The following is a 25,094-nucleotide window of genomic DNA, read 5'->3' as shown; positions in this document are numbered from 1 at the left end:
CTAAACAAAGAGCAAGAAACTTTCACTCCCTCAGATAATTCCCATTGAAAAGTACATGTACAGTAAGTGGCTAGCCTCCTCCCCCACCTTACTCCCCATGACCCAGACTTCACCTTCATCGTTTACCAGGGCACCGTCAGTCCCAATCCATTCTTCATTTGCTGTGAGTTCAGTGATCAGGCTGCCCAGACCCAAAGCCCCCAAGCCTGCCAAGTACTTCTTACACTCCTGAAAAAGGGACAGCACCAGAATCAAAGACAATACCTAAACCTAAGTTTCCCACACCCACAAGGCTTATTTCCCAGATCCACGACAAAGCTATAAATCCATCTGAAAAACGACTCAGCAGCGTGCTAAAAGCAGCATCATATCTGAGAACTGTAAAGTACATCTTCCACTAAACTCCACATTGATCAGATCTTTATTAACACATCATGTCCAATTTCATCACCATCCTTTAAACTAATGTAAGGAAAGATTATTCAAGGAACCCCCACCAAGACTAAATAAATGGAACAGCAGTTGCCTGAATAAAGGCTAAGGAAACTGAGGTCATTCCGATCAGAGAAAGCAAGGCAAGAACTTTACTGCTGTCTTTATTGTGTGTTGCAGGGAATGAGGAATATTGGTCAGTATTTTCTCCTTGAGGAGACGAACTTAAGATAGGTGAGTGTCAGGCACAAGAAACAATTTCATGAATGTCAGTGAACGGTGGGAAAACTATGTAAGAAGTGCACTGGGACCAGAAGGGGTCTGCCCCGGATGGTTTGAACATTGGCTGTTCTAAGAACTGGGACCTGAACCACGTGATTTGGTGCAGGTCCTGTCCTCTCGCTCTAGAGCCACCTCTAGTCAGCGGTGGCACAAACGCAGTTTCAAGAATCTCCAAGGTTCTCGTAGCAAAGGTTTGAAAGCACTCTCACTAGGTTAAGCTGCTATTTTTCCATCTAACTAGCTCCAAAACCACCCATATCAGCGCCGCTGACGTCCCAGAGCTTGCCTGTTCTCCTCTCTTGTCTCCACACCTCGCCCAAACTGAGCCCCCTCGCTCTCCGTTACTGCACGATCTACTGGCATGGCAACTGCTTCTCTGGTCCTCTTCGCGTACGTTAAGTGCGCCCTCTCACTGAGGGAGCGCCGCATCGCCCTCTTTTTCCGGTTCCTAAGACCACTCAACTCTCCTCACTCCACCTTTTCCTTAGCCGATCCACCCCCAGCCCTATCCCCACGCCCACTCCCTCACATCATCCAAGACGCTTTCCCCCTCCAGCTGCCCGGCTCCATTGATGTTGCCGAAAAGGAAACCGGTTAAAGAAAATGGGCCGCCTCCAGCGGAATCTTCATCGCTGTCCGTGTCTGACATGATGGCGGCGTCGGCGCCGGCAGCCGCTACGGGGGACAGCAAATCCCAGCCTCGCCCCACAGGCCGGAAATAAAAACCCATGTCGCCCAGACGTGACTCACCGAGTTCAGTGACCAGCCCCTACCGGATGCGGAATAAAGAAGAAAAGAACCGGAAAGGCCGCCAGTCCTACGAGAAAGGAGAATTGGTGTCACTACCTTACTAGAGGCTTTTGATTGGACTATACGCGATCAGGAGGCTGGATCTGTGAAAAGCGGTTAGTCAAAGAAAATGTTCGGTCCCGCCCCCTTCCACTTACCTAAGCAGGAGCTGTCTCAGTGCACTGGGGGGGAGCGCTTCCTAGGTCACGTGATCTACGTCCTGGTAACCGCACGTAACCACGCCACAGGACACGGAAGTAAAGATTAGAACCGGTTTTTCTTGTCTGTGTTGTCTCCTCCTGTGCTGTTTCGTTCGAAAGAGAAACTGGCAGTGTGCCAAAGGTACCTTTGCAGTTAGTTGTTTTGAATTGACATTTACCCGTAGAAATGGATTTCCTCCCCCCTTTTTTGGGGGGGAAATGTGAAAGTAAAAGATAAGTAAAACGAGCAGGCGACCCTTCACCTAGATTCACAATTTTAACATTTTTTTTTTAAAGATAACTGCAACTTTTTTCAAAGTTATTTATTTATTTATTTATTTATGGCTGTGTTGGGTCTTCGTTTCTGTGCGAGGGCTTTCTCTAGTTGCGGCAAGCGGGGGCCACTCTTCATCGCGGTGCGCGGGCCTCTCACTACCGCGGCCTCTCTTGTTGCGGAGCACAGGCCCCAGACGCGCAGGCTCAGTAGTTGTGGCTCACGGGCCCAGTTGCTCCGTGGCATGTGGGATCTTCCCGGACCAGGGCTCGAACCCGTGTCCCCTGCATTGGCAGGCAGATTCTCAACCACTGCGCCACCAGGAAAGCCCCCACAATTTTAACAGGTTTTTTTTTCCTGAACCATTTAAAAGTGAGTTACAGATATCGTGATTCTTCACCCCTAAAAATAGACTTTTTTCTACACAACCACAATACCATTAGCACATCTTTAAAACTTAACATTAATTCAATATCATTTAACATACAGTCCGTATTTAAATTTCCTCAGTTGTCCTAATTGGAGCATTTTACATTTCAATCCGGGATCCACTCAAGGTTCATGCATTGTATTTGTTTATCTCCCTTTAGTCTCTTAATCCAGAATCCACCAGCATTTTTCTTTGTGTTGCATGACACTACGTGTTTGGAAGAATCCAGGGAAGTTGTCTTGAAAATATTCTATAGGCTGAATTCGTCTAATCTTTTCTTCAAAGTGATTCCGGTTAAATATCTTACCGGTCATCAGAAGGCACAATGTCAGGTTGTTCCAATGTTGGTGATGCTAAATTTGATCACTTCAAAAAAGTGGTGTCCACCAGATCTCTCCATTGCAATGGCACATTTTTCCTTTTGTATTAGTAAGTAACCTATGGGGTGGTACTTTGAAATTCTGTGAATATTCTGTTCTCTATCGCCCTTGCACCCAAAGGTTTTAGCATCCGTCGATGATCGTTGTCTGAATCAATTATATTGGAAGAGTGCAAAAGGGTGATTTTTCTAATTCTTAATTCCTTCTATATTTATTAACTGGACTTACTCAGTAAAGAACTTTCCCTTTCCTTACGTCCTTTCTTGTATTTTTATTTTAATGTGTTACAATCTAACAGCATCATTATCCTTTTTGATCCTCAAACTGTTACAAATTTGTCCAATAGTTACCACTTCACTCTGGCTCCTGTATCCTTTTGACATGACCCCAATTAGTCTTTGAGCACTTCCTTGCATTTTGGCACAAGATGTTCCAGGCTCACTCTGTGCATTCCCTGTCCTGGATCTGATATAAGCCATTTCTCCAAGGAGCCCTGGTTCCTTTTAGTGGGGAATGGTGTTTAGAAAGTGGGGCATCGGGACTTCCCTGGTGGTCCAGCGGCTAAGACTCCGCCCTCCCAATGCAGGGGGCCCAGGTTCGATCCACATGCGACAACTAAGAGTTCGCGTGCTGCAGCTAAAGATCCCGCCGCACGCCGCCACGAAGATCCCGCGTGCCGCAACTGAGACCCGCCACAGCCAAATAAATAAATAAATTAAAAAAAACAAAACAAAACAAAACTGGGGCATCATTGCTTGTAGGCCCTTTCAGTGGAGAGAGAGAAAAAATTTTTAATGAATGAGTTTATACTAATACCTTCGATTCAAATCTAATACCACAGGGTTCTCCCTCACCGTTCCCCATTTCATATTTGTATCTTGCTTCTCTTACAATGAAAACTCTGGTTCCTAACACCAATATATTACTCCTTTCAGAATTACAAGACCAATACCACTACCAACAGTTAACCTAAGTAAAGTTCAGAAGTTCTTTGCAGTTTTCTGTCCTTAGACTATATCCTATTAAAAATTACATGAATCTTTTTTTTCCTCTGTGGAGTTGTTTCCGTTTGTATTCAACTTTAGGATTTGCTTTTATTGTCCTTTTTAATAAAAAGGATAAAAATTTTATACAATTTTTATTTTTAAAAAATGTAAACTTTTACATGGTTCAAAGTCAAAACTATATAAAAAGCTATTTCCAGAGAAGTCTTGCTCCCATGCCTATGCTCTCTGCCCCATTGTCACCCACTCCCTGTAACCATTTTCATTAATTTCTGGTTCATCCTTCCTGTGTTTATTATTTTTTTCAATTGAGGCGTAATTGACATTAACATATTAGTTTCAGGTGTACAGCATGATTCGCTATTTGTATTTCCTGTGTTTCTTTTTGCAAATATATGCAAATGAGTATGTTCTTATCTCTTCTTTTTCGTTATATACCCATGTATTGTTTGATTCTGTTTATATGAAATGTTCAGAAAAGACAAAGATTAGTGGTTGCCTAGGGCTGGGGGTGGGAACGGGGATTAACCGCATGAGGGATCTCTTTGGGGTGATGGAAGTGTTCTCAAACTTAATTTTGGTGATGGTTGCATGACTCAGTAAATTTACTAAAAATCATTAAATTGTACTTGAAATGGGTGAATTGTACAGTATGTAAATTATACCTCAATAAAGCTGTTTTTAATAAAACAAAAAACATGGTTTTGCACTTCTTTACTCGTGCACTTACTAGTGTACCAGCGCTATTTACAGTTGCCAGCCAGGATTGGGGGAGTGGTTCTTTGTGGTTTTTTTGGGGGTGGGAGGAGATCAAACCCACTCCCTCAGCAGTGAAGGCACAGAGTCCTAACCACTGGACCACCAGGGAATTCCCTAGTTCATTTTTATAACAAACGGGAAGGAGATTTTTCTGAGATAACTGGAAGAGGCAAAAAATATTAAATGATATATCTTATCTTCACAACCCAGCCCCTAGCACAGTCAAGCCTGTAACACAGTAGGAGCTTGATAATTGTTTACTGAATGTAGTGTAATAAGTGAGGAAAATCACCAACAGGGAACTAACTGGTCTGTCATTATTGAAAACCAGGAAATGAAGCTAAATCCTGGGGATGAATAGGTAGGGGGTGGGCAGGAACTAGACAATCAATGTTAGCAGGGCAGACAGTTCCTTACCCTGATTATCTGATGTAGAGAAATAAGCACAGCTACGCATAGGTGCCATGTGCAATATGACAATTATAGTTATTTCATCCTTTGCAAGCTGAAAAGCATTTAGAAACCACTCAAAGCAAAGGGGTGGTGGTGAGGAATTGCTTTGATTTTTAGAAAGCAATGGACCCAGTAAAATCAGAAAAGTTTATTACCATTCCTTATGAATAATTTAAAAGTGATATTAGCATGTTAGTCTTCATACAAATTCCTTTCAAGTATAAAAACCAAGATGTCAGTGTATGCTTAAGACTATTAAATCAGACCAATACAAAACCACTCTCTCAGACTTGTGGATCACACCTCCATTTATTAGAGGACACAAATTTGCCCAAACCAAACCCAGGCTTACATTTGGGAATTTGCCAGGCAAAGGGAGAGCAGGAGGCACTATTAAATTAAAATCCAACTTAAAAGATTTCAGTAGCTAAATAGAAAGTTCTCAGAGACCCAGGTGACAGCCATGTTTCTAACCCCTTTGAACCATGAAGTCCTGTGAGCACCCAAGGTGGCATCAATCAGAACATCCTGAGACTGGAATACACTTTCATTTGGCTGCCTTTGGGAAAACCCAGTGACTCTACCCAAGGGCAGTGGGCACAGTGCCCAGAAGCCAGTTGACTTCTACGGTGGCCACGTTACTGTAACAGCAGCCCCACTTTCCAAAGTGTTACTGGGCCTTAGTTGAGGAGGTCCACCCTCACCCTCTTCTAGTTGACTCACTTCTCATACAGAATCCCTGCCACCCTGAGGAGGCCCTGAGTCACACACTGGAAAATAGATACAGTACATTGGACCTGAGATAGAAGGCAAGCGCTGGACAACAGTATTCATCCTGGATCCTCCACAGCTTTAGACAATCAGCAGTGTAGAAATATACACCAATGAAGTACTATGTGGAGTGGAGGGTACAGTCATGAAGGAAAAAGAAAACAAAACACTAGTCCACCGTGAGGGAAAAGGCAACCAGAAGAAAAGGAGGAAGAATAGAGAATTTACATAACCATTTTTAGAAAATATTTATTTATTTATTTATTTTGGCTGCACCGGGTCTTAGTTGAGGCAGGCGGGCTTCTTAGTTGCGCCAGGCAGGATCTAGTTCCCCGACCAGGGACCAAACCTGGGACCCCTGCATCGGCAGCGCAGAGTCTTACCCACTGGACCACCAGGGAAGTCCCTACATAAACTTTTATCTTCTATCAATACTTGATATTTGACCTCCAGGTTCCAGGTTCTCCAAGAGTAGCGTTGCCAGATTTAGCAAATAAAAATACAGGATGCCCCATTAAATTTGAATTTCAGATAAACAGCAAATAATTTTTTAGTGTAAGTGTGTCCCAAATATTGCACTTATACTAAAAAATTATGGTATTTTATCTGGCAACCCTCTCCAGGAGGTTCAGTTAGCCTGAGGTTACTCTGATCATATCCCGTCAAAGGGCAACAGCAAGATGATCACAGAGCGAAGCTCAGGCACTCCACCCACCCCAAGGGGAGAGCGAAGCTCAGGCACTCCACCCACCCCAAGGGGAGGTATGTGTTCCTTTTAGCTCCATTTCCCAAACTCTCAAAAATCCCATGCTATTCTGGCAGGGTGAGAGGATATGTGCACAGTGGAGTTGTCAACCACTATTTGCCAGGCAGAGGAGTTAAGGTTTCCTTCCATATCAAATGAGGAAGGTCAAAAATACAACTAGGGAGAAGGAGCAGCAGGCCCACTGAGCAACTCCAGCAACACCGCCACCAGGGCGACGACAGCCCTGCGGCCTGGAAACCCAACGTACCCCAGCCCTGTTGGAGCAACCTTAAAAGGCACACAGGGCTGAACACACACACAGGGAGATACACAGAGGAGGGAGGAACAGGAAGAGAGCAAGGTAGTCTTTATAGTGACTCAGAGGAATGACAGCAGAAGAGAAGTATCAGAGGCATTCACAGAATCCCCTGACAGTGACTGGCAGGACATTTTATTTCATTGGTCGTTTCATTGGTTTTATTTAGGGGGTTAATCTTCAGTGGTCTTTCCTTCAAGCGGAAGGATGATGAGAGAAAAAAGAGCCACACAGAAGCCTCAGAGACACAGCTCTTCAGAGGGACTGTTCATTACACATCACCGTGCCTATTGTGCTAGCAGAATCCGAGAGCAGATCTGAACATCAGATCCCACAGCCAATATACTATCGTGACTAAGTGCCAAACCCACCTCCTGAGGATGGAAGAGGAACCAATAACAAGGCCATGGCTGGTAAACATTCCTCTTAAAGGCATGAAGAGGGAAACAGCACAAAGAACAGGACCACATTATGCTTTTTTCACAGTCTCCGCCATGGGAATTCCCAGAGCCTTGTAATCCAGCATCTCTGAAACTGTGTTCCCAGAGATGTTAATAGGTGTGTTGCATGGGACCAAAAAACAAAAGCTCAGTGAAATAAGTTTGGGAAATACTGCATACTTATTAAAAGTTATAACTTCCTGCAGTAGAAGAAACTATTTGGCATTATTTAAATCACTGGTTCCTGCCTTATTTGACCACAGAACCCTTTTAAGAAACATCTATTACCATCTCACAGAACTCTAGGAATGCTGCTTAACCATTATTGCAAAAATATCTCCTCTCAAGAATGGAAAGAGCATGTCAACATTGGGAACACCCAGGAATCACACATAAGATGGTTTCCAAACATTAGTATATCAGAAAGCTTAAGGCAATGATTTGAAAACTTGGAGAACCTTGTCCTTCTGGGAGGCACTTGCTCAACGGTAAATACAGCTAGGGACGCTGAAATTAGATTTCAAACAGCCAAGCAAAAGCCTACAAACAACAGCGCTAGGCTGCTCTGCTTAGTCGTGGCCTGGCCAGGACAGAAAAGAACAGCGCTTGGTGGCATCTCCTCTTACCACTTCGACAGGAGAGACACACACACTCTCACTCTCTCAAACTTCCTCCAAAAGGTTCAGACCAAACTTCAAAGCAGCCAAGTGCAAACTAGCCTCTCTTTGTTCCTCCAAAAGCTGAATAACCTGGAGTCTAGGGTTTCCAGGGGAAGAGATAAGTGGCTCACGCTGGCATTGTTAAATGCTGTCAAAGGAATTCCCCCTTATTCTCCTTAGGTGCAGTCCCCAAGCAGCACCCCAAAAGCTATAAGAGGACACACTTCTTGCTGTTCTTCTTTGTAGCAGGGTAAAGCACAGCCCGGACAGCTTCTGAAAATACCTCATGGACCCCATCCTGCATCAGGGCTGAACATTCCAGATACTTCACAGCCCCCACCTGCTTAGCCAGGGAAGTGCCTTGCTGAGGAGTTGTGGGCACTAGGCTCTGTTCCTTCAGCTTCTTCACTGTCTCAATGTCACTTCGCAGGTCCCTCTTGGTGCCTACCAGCAAAACAGGTACATTGGGGCAATGATGGGAGACCTCTGGGTACCACTTATGCCTCACATTGGCATAAGAAGATGGGTTGCCAATGGAGAAACAAATGACGAAGATATTGGTCTGGGGGTAGGAGAGTGTTCGCAGTCGGTCATACTCCTCTTGGCCGGCTGTGTCCCACAGGTTCAGGCTGACGATCTGGCCGTCCACAGATGTCTGGGCACTATAGTTGTCAAAGACAGTAGGGATATACTCCTCGGGAAAGGCGTTTGTCGTGTAACTGATGAGGAGGCAGGTCTTACCTACAGCCCCATCTCCCACAACCACACATTTAATCGTCTGCATTCTTCCCTTGGAGTCCTACGGACAAGAGAGAAAGAAAGAATGTTCACAGACATCTGGTTAATTTCAGGAGCCTAAGCCGTATAAACATTTCTCTCTGAGGAGAAAGAAAGGAGGTGAGACCCCCCCCCCACCGCCACCGCCACTTGCCTGGCCTCTTAACACTATGGAAGAGTCAGCTGCGAAAGGTTGCAGAGGGCAGGAATTCTTACCACGGGGTCCATGGACTGCTAGAGGATAAGCTTCAGTAGATTCTAGAAGCCACCTCTGCAGCTGTGTGCAATATTATGTGCATAAGGAAATTTTTCTGGAAAGAAGATCCAAAGCTGTCATCAGACTCTCAAAAAGGACTGTGAGCCCAACAACATAGGTATTTATGTTGCAGTATCGTCATAAGGTCTGCGTATACAGTATCAAAGGTTCTAAAATATAGCAGATGCTAAATAAATGTTAACTAATTAAAAAACAAAAAAAATTGGCATAGAAAGAAGGTTCCCAAGGTTGAAACGAAAGGAAACACATCTCTTACTTTGGGTCTGTGGCTATAGACTCAGCAAAGGACACTCTGTTCCTGAGCAACAGTGACGTCATAATACTGGAGAGGAAGGTAGGCCAGTCAGACTCAGCCATACAGAGAAGCGGCTAAGAGTCCAGACTCTGAAGTCAGACCTCCTGGAGTCGAAAACCAGTCCTCTCTTTTCCTAAGCTTTGTGAACTCGGGCAAGTTTTTAACCTGAAGCTTACATGAAAGAATGCATGTGCTGTATGCTGTACTTATTAGTGCCTGCCACATAGGAAGTACTCATTAAGTGTTAGAAGCTACTATGACTTCACAGAAATTACTAATCTCCCGGGGAAGGCAAAAGTTCTATAATGTGAGTACAATGCTAGACAAACCAGGGGGTCTCACCCCTTCCGACCTTATCTGAGTAAAACTACAGGTCATAACACCACTATATTCTCGTCCATTTCTTCAGGAATCAAGTATTTGCGAGTTAATGGTACAACACAGATGATCTCCAAGGAGCACGTTTACTATGAGCTCCCATGTCTGTACCCCCTTATTAATATTCTGTCAATGCCCTACTGTGTCAGTGCCTCCACAGCACTCCATTTTCTTTAGCTTCTTAACTAGTACCCTCATTTCAGACCCGATCCTCACAGCATTAACTTCAAGTGTCCGAACATGGAGGAAAGGGGACACATTATCTATCATATGTATTTGATTATGGAAAAAAATTTGAGAATCAATTAGTTTCTCACCTTGGGAATGTGGGGGAATAGACACATTCCCCCATCCTGCTGTCTTATTAGCTAAGGTCTACATTAGGTCCATATCATAGACAAAAACCAGACAAAACACAACAGCTCATTTTGGGTCAAGGGAAAAAAAAGTTGGCCTTCTCAGCATGCTTCGCACAGGCCCGCTAGGGGTAGCTCTCTCCTCACACAGCCAGCTCTGCCCAGTGAGGCGTTCCACCTAGAAGCCTTCCTTTCCTTGGCACAGGTCCCACAGCTAAAAGTCCAGAGCCTGATTCAGCTCTAGTAGGCAATCATCCCAGAAGACTCACTGACCATAGCTGTCTTTTTCCATCTAGGAATATGCATGAGGATCAAACACACAAAGTCAATGGAAACAGGGCAAAGTCACCACCACACTCCATGAGAATAGCCTTCCTTGACTTTTCCAGTTTGGATTCATTTCTTTTGCCTCCGATAGCAATCACTGCCTGTACAACTCATCTTCCCAGCCGCCTCTACGTATCATCCAGTGTCTCTGCTCAAAGTGACTGCTTTCAGGACAATAGTGCATCTGAGGGGGTTGCTGAACTAGAGCAAAACTCTTAGGCACAAAGACCGTTTTGCATCCCAAGTTCAGCTCCTCACCTCTATAACTAGGAAAAGCCATCTACACTCTTTTCTACTTGTTTACGTCTACCAGTGCTCCTGGTATATATACTAAATACCAGGCCTACATGATGAAATGCACCTAGAACATCCCAGGTCTGAACAAAACCAAAACACCCTCACCTATAGCAAACTCTCAAAGAAAGGGAAGGTTCAGCAAAAGTGGGAGGGGGCTGCTTTGTACAGTTGACTCATTCATTCAGCCCACATATTCATTATATGATTTTCTCTGCTTGTGTGTATATTTGAAATTCTCCATATTTAACAAGTTTAAAAATAAGACTAAAAAATATAATCCAAGAGAATTGAAGACAGGATCTCAAAGAGATAATCGCACACCCATGTTCATTGCATCATTATTCACAACAGCCAAGAGGTGGAAGCAACCTAAATGTCCATTGATGGATAATGGATAAAGAAGAAAAAAAAAATATATATATATGTATAATTCAGCCTTAAAAAGAAAAAGGAAATCTTTTCATACACTACAACATGGATGAACCTTGAAGACATTATGCTAAGTGAAATAAGCCAGTCACAAAAAGCCAAATATTGCATGATTCCACTTATATGAGGTATCTAGAATAGTCAAATTCATAGAAACAGAAAGTAGAATGGTAGTTGCCAGGGGCTGGGGGAGGGGGAAATGGGTAGTTGTTTAAGGGGTATAGACTTTCAGGTTTTCAAGATAAAAAAATTCTAAAGATCTGTTGCACAAAAATGTGCATATACTTACTGTACTGTACACTTTAAAATGGTTAAAAATACTAAAAATAAAAATAATAGTTTTTAAAGGGCTGGGAACTCTGAGAGAAGGCTAGGAGTTACAAGAGAGAGGCAAATATTCTGTTTATCACCAATATGAGAAAAGGTTGTTTCGTTCAGCTCCAGCATCCAGCACAATGCTGTCCGGTTACAGATCACCCATAGCTTTCCCCTCATCACCACCGCTATCCACACACTCTCCCAGGCACTACTATGCACAATGCACTGCTAGGAGGGACTCAAAAAAGGGTTAAAAAAAAAAAGAACGATGATAGAAGTTTATAGTCTTAGGGTAAAGGCAGGACTTCTATAAGAAGGTAAACAATAATACACAGTAAAGCATGGTCCAGAGAAAAATAAGTTGCTATGAGGAAACAAGGGGAAATTAAAAACTGAGAGCCTGTTACAGGCATTGTGTAAAATACTTTCACATATCTTATTTAAGCTTCATAGTAGCACTGTAAAGTAGACATCACCTCAGCTCAGAGATCATTAAATATGTCTCTAGGATTGGAAATTGGAAGAGGCCTGGAGCTGCAGAGACCAACACCTCAGAAGGCATTCACTTTTAACCTTGGAATTACAGTTTCTTCTAAATCTTCCATTCTCATCTGACAAAGCATCCTTCTTCACATGTACATTTCCCAGCAGTCACTTTTCTCCTAGGTTAGAGGCACAACATAAAAGACCCCATAACTGGACTTCCCTGGTGGCGCAGTGGTTGAGAATCTGCCTGCCAATGCAGGGGCACGGGTTCCAGCCCTGGTCTGGGAAGATCCCACATGCTGCGGAGCAACTAAGCCGGTGTGCCACAACTGCTGAAGCCGGGGCGCCTAGAGCCCGTGCTCCGCAACAAGAGAAGCCACTGCAATGAGAAGCCCGCGCACCCCAACGAAGAGTAGCCCCCGCTCCCGCAACTAGAGAAAGCCCGTGCGCAGCAACGAAGACCCAACGCAGCCAAAAATAAATAAATTTTAAAAAAAGACCCAGTAGCAGTAAAGACAAGAATGCAGCTCAGAATATTACTATTTCTAGCACATTCTCCCCCCAAGTCTCACCCTTTCCAAAAGTCAAACCCACTTGAAATCACTCTTTCTGAAACTAAAACAATTCAGCAGAAGACCCTCATTTTTATTTACTACTTTCTGCAACTTAGTTATCTACTAAATCCGGGAAGCTTTTTCACATTGAAGACTGACTTTTTGGTTCAAGTCCAGTCAAAGACACCCCAGGGCGAAGGAAGCCATGTGAACTCTCCCCAACCTGGAGCCAAGGGAGGCTATCCTGCGCTTGGAAACTTAACCAGAGAGGCAATTCTAGTGACCCATCGATAGCCACCGCAAGCCCACTCGGCCCTTCCCTCACATCCTTTCCACCGAGGGTCCTTGGTTCTGGGACTTCAGATGGACTCGTGAGCCTGGGACAGAGAGGTGCCTCACGTCGGATTCACAAATAGGAAGAGCTGGCTCGATCTTCCCCGCTATACATACAAGTCATCCCACTCTCAAATCCCTTCCATCCAAGGAGTGGCTCATATACTAAGGTAACCGTCCCGGGGGATGCGGAGACTCGAGAAAAGAGCGGATGAGGGGGCCGCCTGGGGGATGGTTCTCCATAAGGATTACCCGGCAAAGTAGTCGTCCTCCCGCGCTGTTGAACCGCAGCTGGCAGAGCCTCCCAGGCGTCTCTCGCTGGGCTGGGCAGGCTCGGCGGGCTCGGCGCCACATCCGGGCAGCTACCGAGTCCCGCCCCCGTCGTCGGACGCCGTCCCCACCCGGTGCCCCGCGACCTCCTGGGAAATGGAGTTCTAGCGCCCGCCGCGTGCTCTGCAAGTCACTGGCTTCTAAACTACACCTTTGGGTAATCAAGGATCTCTGGGGTCCCAGTTCCTCGGTTCGGAGGTCCCCGAGCTTCACATTTCCCGTGACAAAGTGAGGCCGCCTCCTCCTCCCCAGACCGCTGTTTTCTCCTCAAGACAAATATTAACATAAAGAGGCAGTCAGGGAACTGAAAAAGTGTTAGTAAAAACGGAGGCGGTAAAAGAAAATGTGGTAGTGAGTTAAGGTAGCTGTCACCATATATTAGTTTGCATTTTCTAGAGTTTTATATAAATGAAATCATACAGTATGCACTCTTTTTTTTAACAGCTTTATTGAGATATAAATTCACAGACCATACAATTCACTCACTTAAATTGTACAATTCAATAGTTTTTGATATATTACATTATTAATTTTTTAAAATAGTGGTAAATATATATAACAAAATTTGCCATTTCAACCATTTTTAAGTGTACAATCCAGTGGCGTTAAGTACATTCGCAATGTTGTGGAACCATCACCCTTGTCTATTGCTGAAACTTTTTCATCACCCCGAATAGAAACTCTGTACCACTAAGCAATAGCTGCTCATTCCCCTCTTCCCACAGCCCCTGAAAACCAACCTCTAGTCTACTTTCTGTCTCCATGAATTCGACTTTTCTAGCTACTATTCATCTATTGATGGACATTTGTATTGTTTCCAACTTTTGACTATTGTGAATAATGCTGCAATGAACACTGGTGTACAAGAATATGGTTTTGTTGATTTTTCTCTATTGTTTGTTTTCTATCTCACTGATTTCCACTTTGATCTTCATTATTTTTGTTCTTTGAGTTTTATTTGCTCTTCTTTTTACTGAAGTGAAAGCTGAAGTTATTGTTTTGAGACTTCCTTCTGTTCTGATATAGGTGTTTAGTGCTTAAAAATTACCCTGTAACTATTGTTTCAGCAGAATGTCATGAATTATATGGTGTGGTTTCATTTTTATTCAGTTCAAAATATGTTCTAATTTCTTTTTTGATTTCTTCTTTGTCCCATGTGTTGTCTAGAAGTGGATTATTTAGTTTTCAAATATTTGAGGATTTTCCAGAGATGTTTCTGTTATTGATAGGTAATTTAAATTCCATTATTCATATTTTGTGTGACTTGAATCCTTTCAAATTCATTGAGACTTGTTTTGTGGCCTAGAATATAGCCTATCCTGGTAAATACTCCATGTACACTTGAAAAGAATGTGTATTTTGCTGCTATTGGGTGGACTGTTCTATAAATGTCAACCAGGTCAATTTGGTTGATAGTGTTATTTACTTCTACTATATCCTTGCTCATTTTATGCCTACTCATTCTATCAGTTATTAAGAGTATTGAAATCTCTGACTTGAATTGTGGATTTGTCTATTTCTTTTTACAAGTTTATCAGTTTTTGATTCATGGATTTTTTTTTTTTTTTTGGCCGTGCCACGCAGCATGTGGGATCTTAGTTCCCGGACCAGGGATCGAACCTGCACCCCCTGCAGTGGAAGCGCAGAGTCATAACCACTGGACCACCAGGGAAGTCCATGATTCACGTATTTTATAGGTCTTATATTAGATGCACAAGTGTTTAGAATTGTTATGTTCTCTTCATTAATTGACCCCTCTATCATTATGAAATTACCTTCTTTATTCATGGTATCTTTGCTCTGAAATCTACTTTGTCCAATATTAATATAGCCCCTCCAGCTTTCTTTTGACTAGTGTTATCATGGTACATCTTTTTTTTACATACTTTTACTTTTAACCTATTTGTGTCTTTGTATTTAAGGAGTATTTTTTGTAGGCAGCATACGGTTGGGTCTTGCTTTTTTTACCCAATCTGATCATCTTTACCCTGTAACTGGGGTGTTTAGAACATCTACATTTAACGTGATTGTTGATTTGTGATTGTTAGGTTTGAGTCTGTCATCTTGCTATTTGTTTTCTATTTGCCCCATCTCTTCTTTGTTCTCTTTTTCTGCCTTCTTTTGGATTAATCAATATTATTTTTATTCCATTTTATCTCCTTTGTTGGCTTATTGGCTATACCCCCTTTTTTTTTTGGCCACATTGAGCGGCATGTGGGATCTTAGCTCCCCAACCAGGGATCAAGCTCACGCCCCCTGCATTGGAAGCATGGAGTCGTAACCACTGGACCACCAGGGAAGTCCCTAGCTATACCTCTTTGTTTTTTTATTTTAGTGGTTGCTTAAAGGTTGATGGTGTACATCTATAAGTTATCAGTCTACCTTTAAGTGTTTATTATACCACTTCACAAAGAGTATAAGAACCTTACATTATTATACTTCCATTCTCTCTTCCTGGACCGCTCATTGTGCATTCTACTTTTATCTCATGATACATTGTTATTATTTTTGTTTAAACAGTTACTTTTTTTTAATTTTTTTTTTTTGGCTGCGTTGGGTCTTCGTTGCTGCGCTCAGGCTTTCTCTAGTTGCAGCGAGCCAGTGCTACACTTCGTTACGGTGCATAGGCTTCTCATTGCGGTGGCTTCTCTTGGTGCGGAGCACGGGCTTTAGGCACCCTGGCTTCAGTAGTTGTGGCACGCGGGCTCAGTAGTTGTGGCGCACAGGCTTCGTTGCTCCGCAGCATGTGGGATCTTCCCCAACCAGGGCTCAAACCCGTGTCCCCTGCATTGGCAGGCAGATTCTTAACCACTGTGCCACCAGGGAAGCCCTAAATAGTTACTTTTTGTTGTTGTTGTTGTTGTCTTTTTAAATTTTTATTTATTTATTTATTTATTTTTGGCTGTGTTGGGTCTTCGTTTCTGTGCAAGGGCTTTCTCTAGTGTGGCAAGTGGGGGCCACTCTTCATCGCGGTGCGCAGGCCTCTCACTATCAAGGCCTCTCTTGTTGAGGAGCACAGGCTCCAGATGCGCAGGCTCAGTAATTGTGGCTCACGGGCCTAGTTGCTCCGCAGCATGTGGGATCTTCCCAGACCAGGGCTCGAACGCGTGTCCCCTGCATTGGCAGGCAGATTCTCAACCACTGTGCCACCAGGGAAGCCCTAAATAGTTACTTTGTAATACTGCATTATTTAGAGCAGTTTCAGGGTCACAGCAAAATTGAGCGGAAGGTAGGGAGTTCCCATGATACGTCTGTTACAATCAACAAACCTACATTGGCACATCATTATCATCCAAAGTCCACAGTTTACCTTAGGATTTATTCTTGAAGTTGTATATTCTACAAGTTTTAACAAACGTATTCACCATTATAGTATTATACAGAATAGTTTCACTGCCCTAAAAATCCTCTGTGGCCTGCCTATGCATCCCTCCCTCCCTCCTAACCCCTGGCAGCCACTGATCTTTTTACTGTCTCTTAGTTTTGCCTTTTCTAGAAGGTTATATAGTTGTAATCAATCTTTAGCCTTTTCAGATTGACTTCTTTCACTTAGTAATATGCATTTGAATTTCACCCATGGCTTTTCATGGCTTTATAGCTCATTTCTTCTTTTTTAAAAATAGAGTTTATTTTTCAGAGTAGTTTTAAATTCAAATCAAAATTGAGCTGAAAATAGAGAATTCCCATATATTCCCTGCCCTCTCACATGTACAACCTCCCCCATGATCAACAGCCTACACTAGAGTGGTACAGTTTTTACAATTGATAAACCTACACTGATATGTTATTACTACCCAGAGTCCATAGTTTGCATTAGAGTTCACTCTTGGTGGTGTACATTCTATGAGTTTTGACAACTGTATGATGACATGTATTCACCATTATAGTATCATACAGAATAGTTTCACTGCCCTAAAAATCCTCTGTGGTCCACCTATTCATTCCCCTCTCCCCCCAATATCTGACAACTGCTGAACTTTTTATTGTCTCCATAGCTTTGCCTTAGTTGGAATCATACCATATGTAGCTTTTTCAGATTGGCTTCTTTCACTTAGTAATGTGCATTTGAGGTTCCTCCATGTCTTTTCCTGGCTTGATAGCTCATTTCTTTTTAGTGCTGAGTAATATTTCATTGTCTGGATGTACCACAGTTTATCCATCTACCCACTGAAGGACATCTTGGTTGCTTCCAAGATTTGGCAATTATGAATAAAGCACTATAAACATCTAAGTGCAGGTTTTTGTGCAAACATAAGTTTTCAACTCATTTGGATAGACACCAAGGAGCATGATTGCTGGACCATATGGTCAATTATCTTTTTAAAACAGCTTTATTGAAATATAATTTACATACCATAAATTCGTTCACTTTAAGTGTACAATTAAATGATTTTTAGTAAATTTACAACGTTGTGCTACTATCATCACAATCTGATTTTAATTTTTTATTTTTTTCATGTCTGATTTTAAAACATTTCCATCACCCCAAAAAGATCCTTCATGCCCAGTTACAGTCACTCCCTGTTCCCAACCCCCGGGCAACAACCACTAACCTATTTGTCTCTAAAGTTGTCTTTCCTGACCATTTCACATGAATGGGATCACACAGTATATCATCTTTTTGTATTTGGTTTCTTCCACTTAGCGTAATGTTCTTGAGTTTCATCCACAATGTAGCATGTATCAGTATTTCATCCCTTTTTATTGCCAAATTATATTTTTTCTTTTTAAATCAAATATATAGAGGTATAATTTACATACCACTAAATAAGCTCATTTTAAGTTTATAGCTTGATGACTTCTGACAAATGTATGCACCACATAATTACTACCACAGTCAAGACATACATTTCCATCACCCCCAAATAGTTCCCTTGTACCCCTTTGCGGTCAATCCTTACCACCCCTAGCCCCAGAGGACCACTGTTCTGCTTGCTGTCACTGAAGATTAATTATACCTTTCTAGAACTTCATATAAATGGAATCATAGAGCATTTACTCTTTTGTGTCCTTTTTTTTTTTTTTTTGGAATAGGATATCTCAGATAACTGAGCAACTGCTCCAGAGAAGCATGGTTTTCAGCACAGTTTTATATCTTGTCAGAACAAAGAACATCAAACAAGTTAGGGATACATTCCTTCAGAGTTTCAAAAAAAAGCAGATCAGTACATACACAGTGAGTCTCTATGGCCCTGGCACCTGGGAAGGGGGTCTTATCATCGAAGGAGTACTAGCACTGGTATCCCAAAAGGGAGGCATTTAATCTTTATTTTTAATATGGACATTATTTCTGGTCAGTGTACCCTTTTCTTTAATAATTACATCAGGTGTACAATGTATGTTTGATAGGCCACAAGCAGGTTGTTTTAGCTAGCATAAAATTCAAGTTAAATCATGCATAAGCCAGAATGACTTCCCTCATACCTCAATATGTGAAAATTTCTTTCATCACATTGTATATGATAGCTTGATAGTTACCTTCTTAACTTGTATAAGTATTTTGATTTTTCAAAAACCATGAGCTGCTAATTATTTTCTCAGCATAATATTTCTGAGATTTATTCGTGTTGTGGGGCATAACAGTAGTTCATTCCCTTTTATTGCTTAGTAGCATTCAATCGCAAGGATATATAGCAATTTGTTTCTAGTTTGGGGCCATTATGGATAAAGTTGCTATGAATATTGTATATAAGTCTTATTGACGAAAATAATAAATAATCTATAATAGGAAGAGAAAAGAGTTTTACTTGAGCCAAACTGAGGACTGTAGCCCAGAAGACAGCGTCTCAGATAACCCTGAGGAACTGCTCCAGATAAGCATGGTTTTCATCACAATTTTATATCTGGTCAGAGCAAAGAACATCAAACAAGTCATGGATACATTCTTTCAAGGTTTTCCAAAAACAAACCAAAAACCAAATTGGCATGTGCACAGCGAGTCAGTACTGGCCTTGGCACCTGGGAAGGGAGCCTTATCATGGAAGGAGTATCAGTATTGGCATCTCAGGAAGGGAGGCATTTAATCTTTATTTTTAACATGGACATTGTTTACTTCCGGTCAATGCATCCTTTTCTTTAATAATTAAAGCAGAGTTACAATCTATGTTTGTTAGGCCGCAAACAGGCTGTGTGCATAAAATTCAAGTTAACTCAAGCCAGAATGACTTCCCCGTACCTCAATATTTGAAAATTTCTTTCATCAATCAGTCGTTTTGTGGACATATGTTTTCATTTCTCTTGAGGGATACCTAAGAGTGGAATTGTTGGGTCATTGGGTAGGTGTATGTTTAACTTTGTATGTTTAACATTTAAAAAAACTATCAAATAGTACAGCAAAGTGGTTGTACCATTTAAAATTCTAATGTATGCGAGTCCTGGTGCTCCACATCTTTACCATCACTTAGTATTGTCTTTTTAATTTAGCAATTCTAGTGGGTATATATAGTGGTATTTCACATGCGTTTCCCTGATGCCCAATGATTTGAGAAGCTTTTCATTTACTTAATTGCTATTGATACATCTTTCCTGGTGTAGTGTCTGTTCAAATCTTTTGCCCATTTTGTTATTAGGTTGTTTTCTTATTTAGAGTTGTAAAAGCTCTTTATATATTCTGGATACAAATCCTTTCTCAGACATAGGTATTGTGAATATTTTCTCCCACTCTGTGGCTTGCCTTTCATTTTCTTAAATGAAATAGCAGAAGTTAATTTTGATGATGTCCAATCAAATTTTTCTTTTATGCTTAGTGCTTTTTTTTCATCCTCTCCTATATAAGAGAACATTGCCTATATTCTTATATATTTTATAGCTTTTGTTACTGTTGTGAATGAAATTTCATTTTCTACTTAGTTATTGCTTATATAGAAAGTTATTGATTTAGATATATTTTATAAGTGGCCATCTTGCATGTAAATATTTCTTTTTTGTTTAATAACTTGTAAGTTGACTCTCTTGGATTTTCATATCAACTGGAAATAATGACAGTTTTGTCTTTTTCTTAATATTTATTTATTTATTTATTTGGTTGCACCAGGTGGGCTCCTTAGTTGCAGCATGCAGGCTCCTTAGTTGTGGCATGCCTGTGGGATCTAGTTCCCTGACCAGGGATCGACCCCGGGCCCCCTGCATTTGGGAGTGTGGAGTCTTAACCACTGCACCACCAGGGAAGTCCTGACAGTTTTGTCTTTGCCTTGCCAGTATTTATACCTCTTATTTTGATTTCTCATTTCATGGCATTGGTCAAGACTTCCAGCATAACGCTAAATGGTAGCTAAGTTACCTATGAAGGTCTGAGATTAGATTTTGGAGAATAACAGTGAGACTGGAGAGAAGCTAGAGTCACTACAAGGAAAGAATCAACAGAATTTGGTAACTAACTGAATAAGGGGAATGAAAGAGAAACACAAGTTAGAAGTAACTAGGATGTTAAGCTTAGGAACAGGGAGAATGAAATATCCATGATCAGAAATGAGGAAACGAAGAGAATTACTTGGCATGGGGGAAATCATAAGCTCAATTTTAGATATTTTCAGTTTGAGTTTACAATAGGGCTTTCATGCAGAAGTGTCCTGTAGGCAGTTAGAAATAGAGAACTGGAGTTTGGATGAGAGGCCTGAGCTAGAGATGAAGATTTTAGTCATTAACAAAGGTGATGTTTATTTTTTAATTGATGTATAGTTGATTGACAGTATTATATTAGTTTCAAGCAAAGGTGATAGTTGAAACAGTAATGTAGATTAGTTACCTGAAAAGGAAAGTTAGAGAAAAGAGAAGAGTTCAACATTGGGCCTCAAGGGTACAGGTAGGAGGAAGTAGAGGAGCCAAGAAAAAATAAAAAAGAAGGATTTAGAACAGAAGAGCATGCAGAATAGCTTTAAAAGTTATGAGGAATAGTCAACAGTGTCAAATAGGAAAAAGAGCTTAAGGGAAACAAGGAGTGGGAGTGGCAGAGCTTCCGAAATTGTCAATAAAAATATCTGAAGGATGGGGCTTCCCTGGTGGCACAGTGGTTAAGAATCCATCTGCCAATGCAGGGGACACGTGTTCGAGCCCTGGTCTGGGAAGATCCCACACGCCATGGAGCAACTAAGCCCGTGCGCCACATCTACTGAGCCTGTGCTCTAGAGCCCGTGAGCCACAACTACTGAGCCTGCGTGCTGCAACTAATGAAGCCCACGCATCTAGAGCCCATGCTCCACAACAAGAGAAGCCACCACAATGAGGAGCCTGAGCACCACAACAAAGAGTAGACCCTGCTTGCTGCAACTAGAGAAAGCCCGCGCGCAGCAACGAAGACCCAATGGCAGCCAAATTAATTAATTAATTAATTAATTAATTAATTAAATTAAAAAAATATATATATCTGAATGTTGACAACTGCAAAATAAAACATTTTTGAGCTACTAAGGGAAAACTAAATACAGACTAGGTATTAGATGATATTGAGAAATTATACATTTTATTGAGTGTGATAATGTTATTGTGGTTGTATTTAAGTCTTTATCTTTTAAAGATATGAGCCAAAATATTTAAAAGTGAAATGATATGATGTATAGGGTATGCTTTAAAATACTCCAGCAAAGTTTTAATAATAATAATATTAATAATAATAAATGCGAGGGATAAATAAGACAATAATAACAGAGTGTTCGTTATTACTGAAATGGGTGATGGGTTCATGGGGGCTCATTATACTATTCTCTCTTCTTTGTATATGTTTGAAAATTTCCACAATGAAAGGTTTAAAAATGCATAATTTGGTATGACCTCCAAGATATATCGTTAAGACAAAAGCAAGATTCAGAACATGTGGATGGTATGCTATCATTTGGATAAGAAAAAAATTAAAAGAAAGACCATGAATGTTTGCTTGTATATGCATAGAATATCTCTGAAAAGATTCTCAAGAAACTGATAACTTTAGATGTTTCCTAGAAGGAGAACCTGAATGGCTTGGGAACAAGAGTGAGAAGGAGATTTTTAAATTGTATATCCTCTTAAAACGTTTGAAATTTTGAAACTATGTTAATATACAAAAAAGTAAATAACACTGAAAATAAATAATTTCTGATAATATGGTTTTGACTGTTGTACAACTGTTAAGAAAGGATTCCTAAAAAAATTTTTTAAAAGAAAAAAAAAAAGGATTCCTAAAATAAAAGGTATAATGTAGCCAATAATTTTAATAAGCTTAGAACCAAAATTTCAACTAATTTTACAAAAACATTAGAGGTGGGAAAGAATATGAGGGGAGAACTATAGGTACTAAATAATTATTGCTATGTACAGAAAAAATGTAAGTTTAAATATGTTTTTAATATAGGGGTTATTACTCATTGACTAGAAATGAGAACTAGAATTAGAGGGAAAAAAGGAACAAGGACAACTTGATCAGCCAAGCAACCAGACAGATCAATGCAGAGACAGAAGACTTGAACAAGACTATAAACCAGATGACTGTTGGCTCGGGGCTTTGGATAGCCTCAGGATGGGAGGTGATAGCCAGGGGAACCAACCATGTGATTAGAGGATTGGAACTTTCAGCCCCATCCCCTGACCTCCAAGGGAGAGGGGCTGGAGATTGATGTAATCACCACTGGTCAATGATTGAATCAAACATGCATATCAAAATGCACTCCCAGAAATATCCTAACCAAAGGAGTTTGGAGAGCTTCCAGGTTGGTGAAGATGTGGAGGTACTGAGAGGGTATTGCACCCAGAGAAGTCATGGAAGCTCTGCACTCCTTCCCCCATAACTTTATGTATCTCTTCCATCTGGCTATTCCTGATTTTTATCCTTTTATAACAAACCAGTAATCTAGTAAGTAAACTGTTTTCCTGAGTTCGGTGAGCCATTCTAGCAAGTTATCAAACTCAAGAAGGGGGTTGTGGGAACCTCCGATATGTAGCTGCTTACTCAGAAACACAAATGACAACCTGGACTTGCAAATGGCATCTGAAGTGGGGGCACACTTGTGGGACTGAGCACGTAAATTGTGGGATCTGATGCTATCTCCAGTTAGATAGTGTCAGAATTGAGTTAAACTATAGAACACCCAGTTGGTGTCCGCTGAGATCTGGAGAATTTCTTGGTGTGGGAAAAACACTCACACATCTGGAATACAGAAGTATTCTATGAGTAGAGGAAATGAGTATGTCCCTTTCACAGACAATCTACCAAAAATGGCCCATAAAGAAATAGAAAATCTGAAAAGACCTATAACTACTAAGGAGATTTAGTCAGTAATTGAAGACTTCCCAACAAAGAAACATTCAGGATTAGATGGCTTCACTGGTGAATTCAATCAAACATTTAAAGAAGAATTAATACCAGTACTTCTCATTCTCTTCTAAAAAATTGAAGAGGAGGAAATACTTCATAACTCACTGTATGAGGCCAGCATCACCCTGATACCAAAGCAAGACAAAGACACCACAAGAAAAGAAAACTACAGGCCAACATCCCTGATGAACATGGATGCAAAAATCCCCAACAAAATACTAGCAAACTTATTTCGACAGCACATTAAAGGGATCATATACAATGGCGAAGTGGGATTTATCCCTGGGATGCAAGGATGGTTCAACATATGCAAATTAATCAATGTGATATATGATATTAACATAATAAAGGGTTTAAAATCACATGATCATCTCAATAAATTATATATATATGTATGAATACACACATACACACACACAGTTGTAGGGAAAAAGTGATCTACAGATTCAGTACAATCCTGATCAAAATTCCAATGGAATTTTTTGCAGAAATAGAAAAATCCATCCTAAAATTCTTTTGGAATCTGAAGGGACCCTGAATGGCCACAACAGTCTTGAAAAAATAACAAAGTTGGAGGACTCACACTTCCATATTTCAAAACTACCAACTACTACAAAGCTACAGTAGTCAAGACGTGTGGTACTGGCATAAGGAAAGAAATATAGATAAATGGAATAGAACATAGAGCCCAGAAATAAACCTTCACATATATAGTTAATTGATTATCAACAAGGTGCCAGAAGATTCAATAGGAAATTGACAGGCTTTTCAACAAAAGCACAGGCAACAACAACAAAAAATAGATAATTGGAATGTATCAAAATTAAAATATTTTGTGCATCAAAGGATACTATCAAGAAAGTGAAAAGATAATGTATGGAATACGAGAAAATATTTTCAAATCATATATCTGATAAGGGAATAATATCCAGAATAGAAAAAGAACTCCCACAACTCAAAACAAAAAAACAAACAGCCCAATTCAAAGATGGGCAAAGGGACCTCCCAGGTGGTCCAGTGCTTAAGACTCCAGGCTCCTAATGCAGGGGCCCCGGATTCAATCCCTGGTCAGGGAACGAGATCCCGCATGCCACAACTAAAGATCCCGCGTGCTGCAACTAACGATCTCGTATGCTGCAACAAAGATCTCGCACGTGGCAACGAAGATCCCGCATGCTGCAACTAAGACCCAGTGCAACCAAATAAATAAATATTAAAAAAAAAAAAAGATGGGCAAAGAGCTTGAATAGATATTTCTTCAAAGAGGATATATACAAATGGCCAATAAACACATGAAAATATGCTCAACACATCATTAGTCATTAGGGAAATGCAAATCAAAATCACAATGTGATACAACTTCATACTTATTAGGATGGCTATGATAAAAAATGGAAAATAACAAGTGTTGTTGAGGATGTGAAGAAACTGGAACTGTAGTCAATTTATGACAAAGGAGACAAGAATATACAATGAAGAAAGGACAGTCTCTTCAATAAATGGTGTTGGGAAAACTGGACAGCCACATGCAAAAGAATGAAACTAAACCACTATCTTACACCATACACAAAAATTAACTCAAAATGGTTAAGACTTAAACGTAAGACCTGAAACCATAAAACATCTAGAAGAAAATATGCGTGGTAAGCTCCTTGACATTGGTCTTGGTGATGATTTTTTGAATCTGACAGCAAAAGCAAAAGTAACAAAGGCAAAAATCA

At 40.9% G+C, this 25,094-nt stretch overlaps 2 protein-coding genes across 15 annotated transcripts in view; both read right to left on the bottom strand.

The window, feature by feature from the left end:
* The window catches only part of TAF1 (TATA-box binding protein associated factor 1), a 93,234-nt gene extending 91,788 nt beyond the window's left edge, over nucleotides 1-1,446 (bottom strand). For all 12 annotated transcript variants that reach the window (XM_036839230.1, XM_036839226.1, XM_036839222.1 and 9 more), the window contains exons 1-2: nucleotides 1,244-1,446; nucleotides 114-228 (exon numbers count right to left, since the gene is read on the bottom strand). In XM_036839230.1, coding sequence (XP_036695125.1) covers nucleotides 114-228; nucleotides 1,244-1,444 — 316 coding nt within the window. In that variant the 5' untranslated portion in view covers nucleotides 1,445-1,446. The remainder of the gene's footprint in view (nucleotides 1-113; nucleotides 229-1,243) is intronic.
* Nucleotides 1,447-5,293: 3,847 nt separating this feature from the next.
* LOC118888873 (rho-related GTP-binding protein RhoG-like) lies at nucleotides 5,294-13,104 on the bottom strand. Of its 3 annotated transcripts, XM_036840403.1 has the most exons (3): nucleotides 11,865-12,147; nucleotides 8,866-9,022; nucleotides 6,939-8,733 (listed from the first exon to the last, which is right to left on the bottom strand). In XM_036840403.1, exon 3 carries the CDS (start codon nucleotides 8,716-8,718, stop codon nucleotides 8,143-8,145), a length of 576 nt encoding a protein of 191 aa, XP_036696298.1. In that variant the 5' UTR covers nucleotides 8,719-8,733; nucleotides 8,866-9,022; nucleotides 11,865-12,147; the 3' UTR covers nucleotides 6,939-8,142. The 3 variants fall into 3 exon arrangements, with proteins under 3 accessions (XP_036696299.1, XP_036696298.1, XP_036696300.1); XM_036840404.1 differs by lacking the exons at nucleotides 8,866-9,022; nucleotides 11,865-12,147 and adding an exon at nucleotides 13,014-13,104 and having other exon boundaries at nucleotides 5,294-8,733; XM_036840405.1 differs by lacking the exon at nucleotides 8,866-9,022.
* Nucleotides 13,105-25,094: the final 11,990 nt, after the last annotated feature.

This window comes from Balaenoptera musculus, chromosome X, assembly GCF_009873245.2.
Source record: "Balaenoptera musculus isolate JJ_BM4_2016_0621 chromosome X, mBalMus1.pri.v3, whole genome shotgun sequence".
In the NCBI taxonomy this organism is placed as follows: Eukaryota; Metazoa; Chordata; class Mammalia; order Artiodactyla; family Balaenopteridae; genus Balaenoptera; species Balaenoptera musculus.
This window is presented reverse-complemented; position numbering and strand designations above follow the sequence as displayed.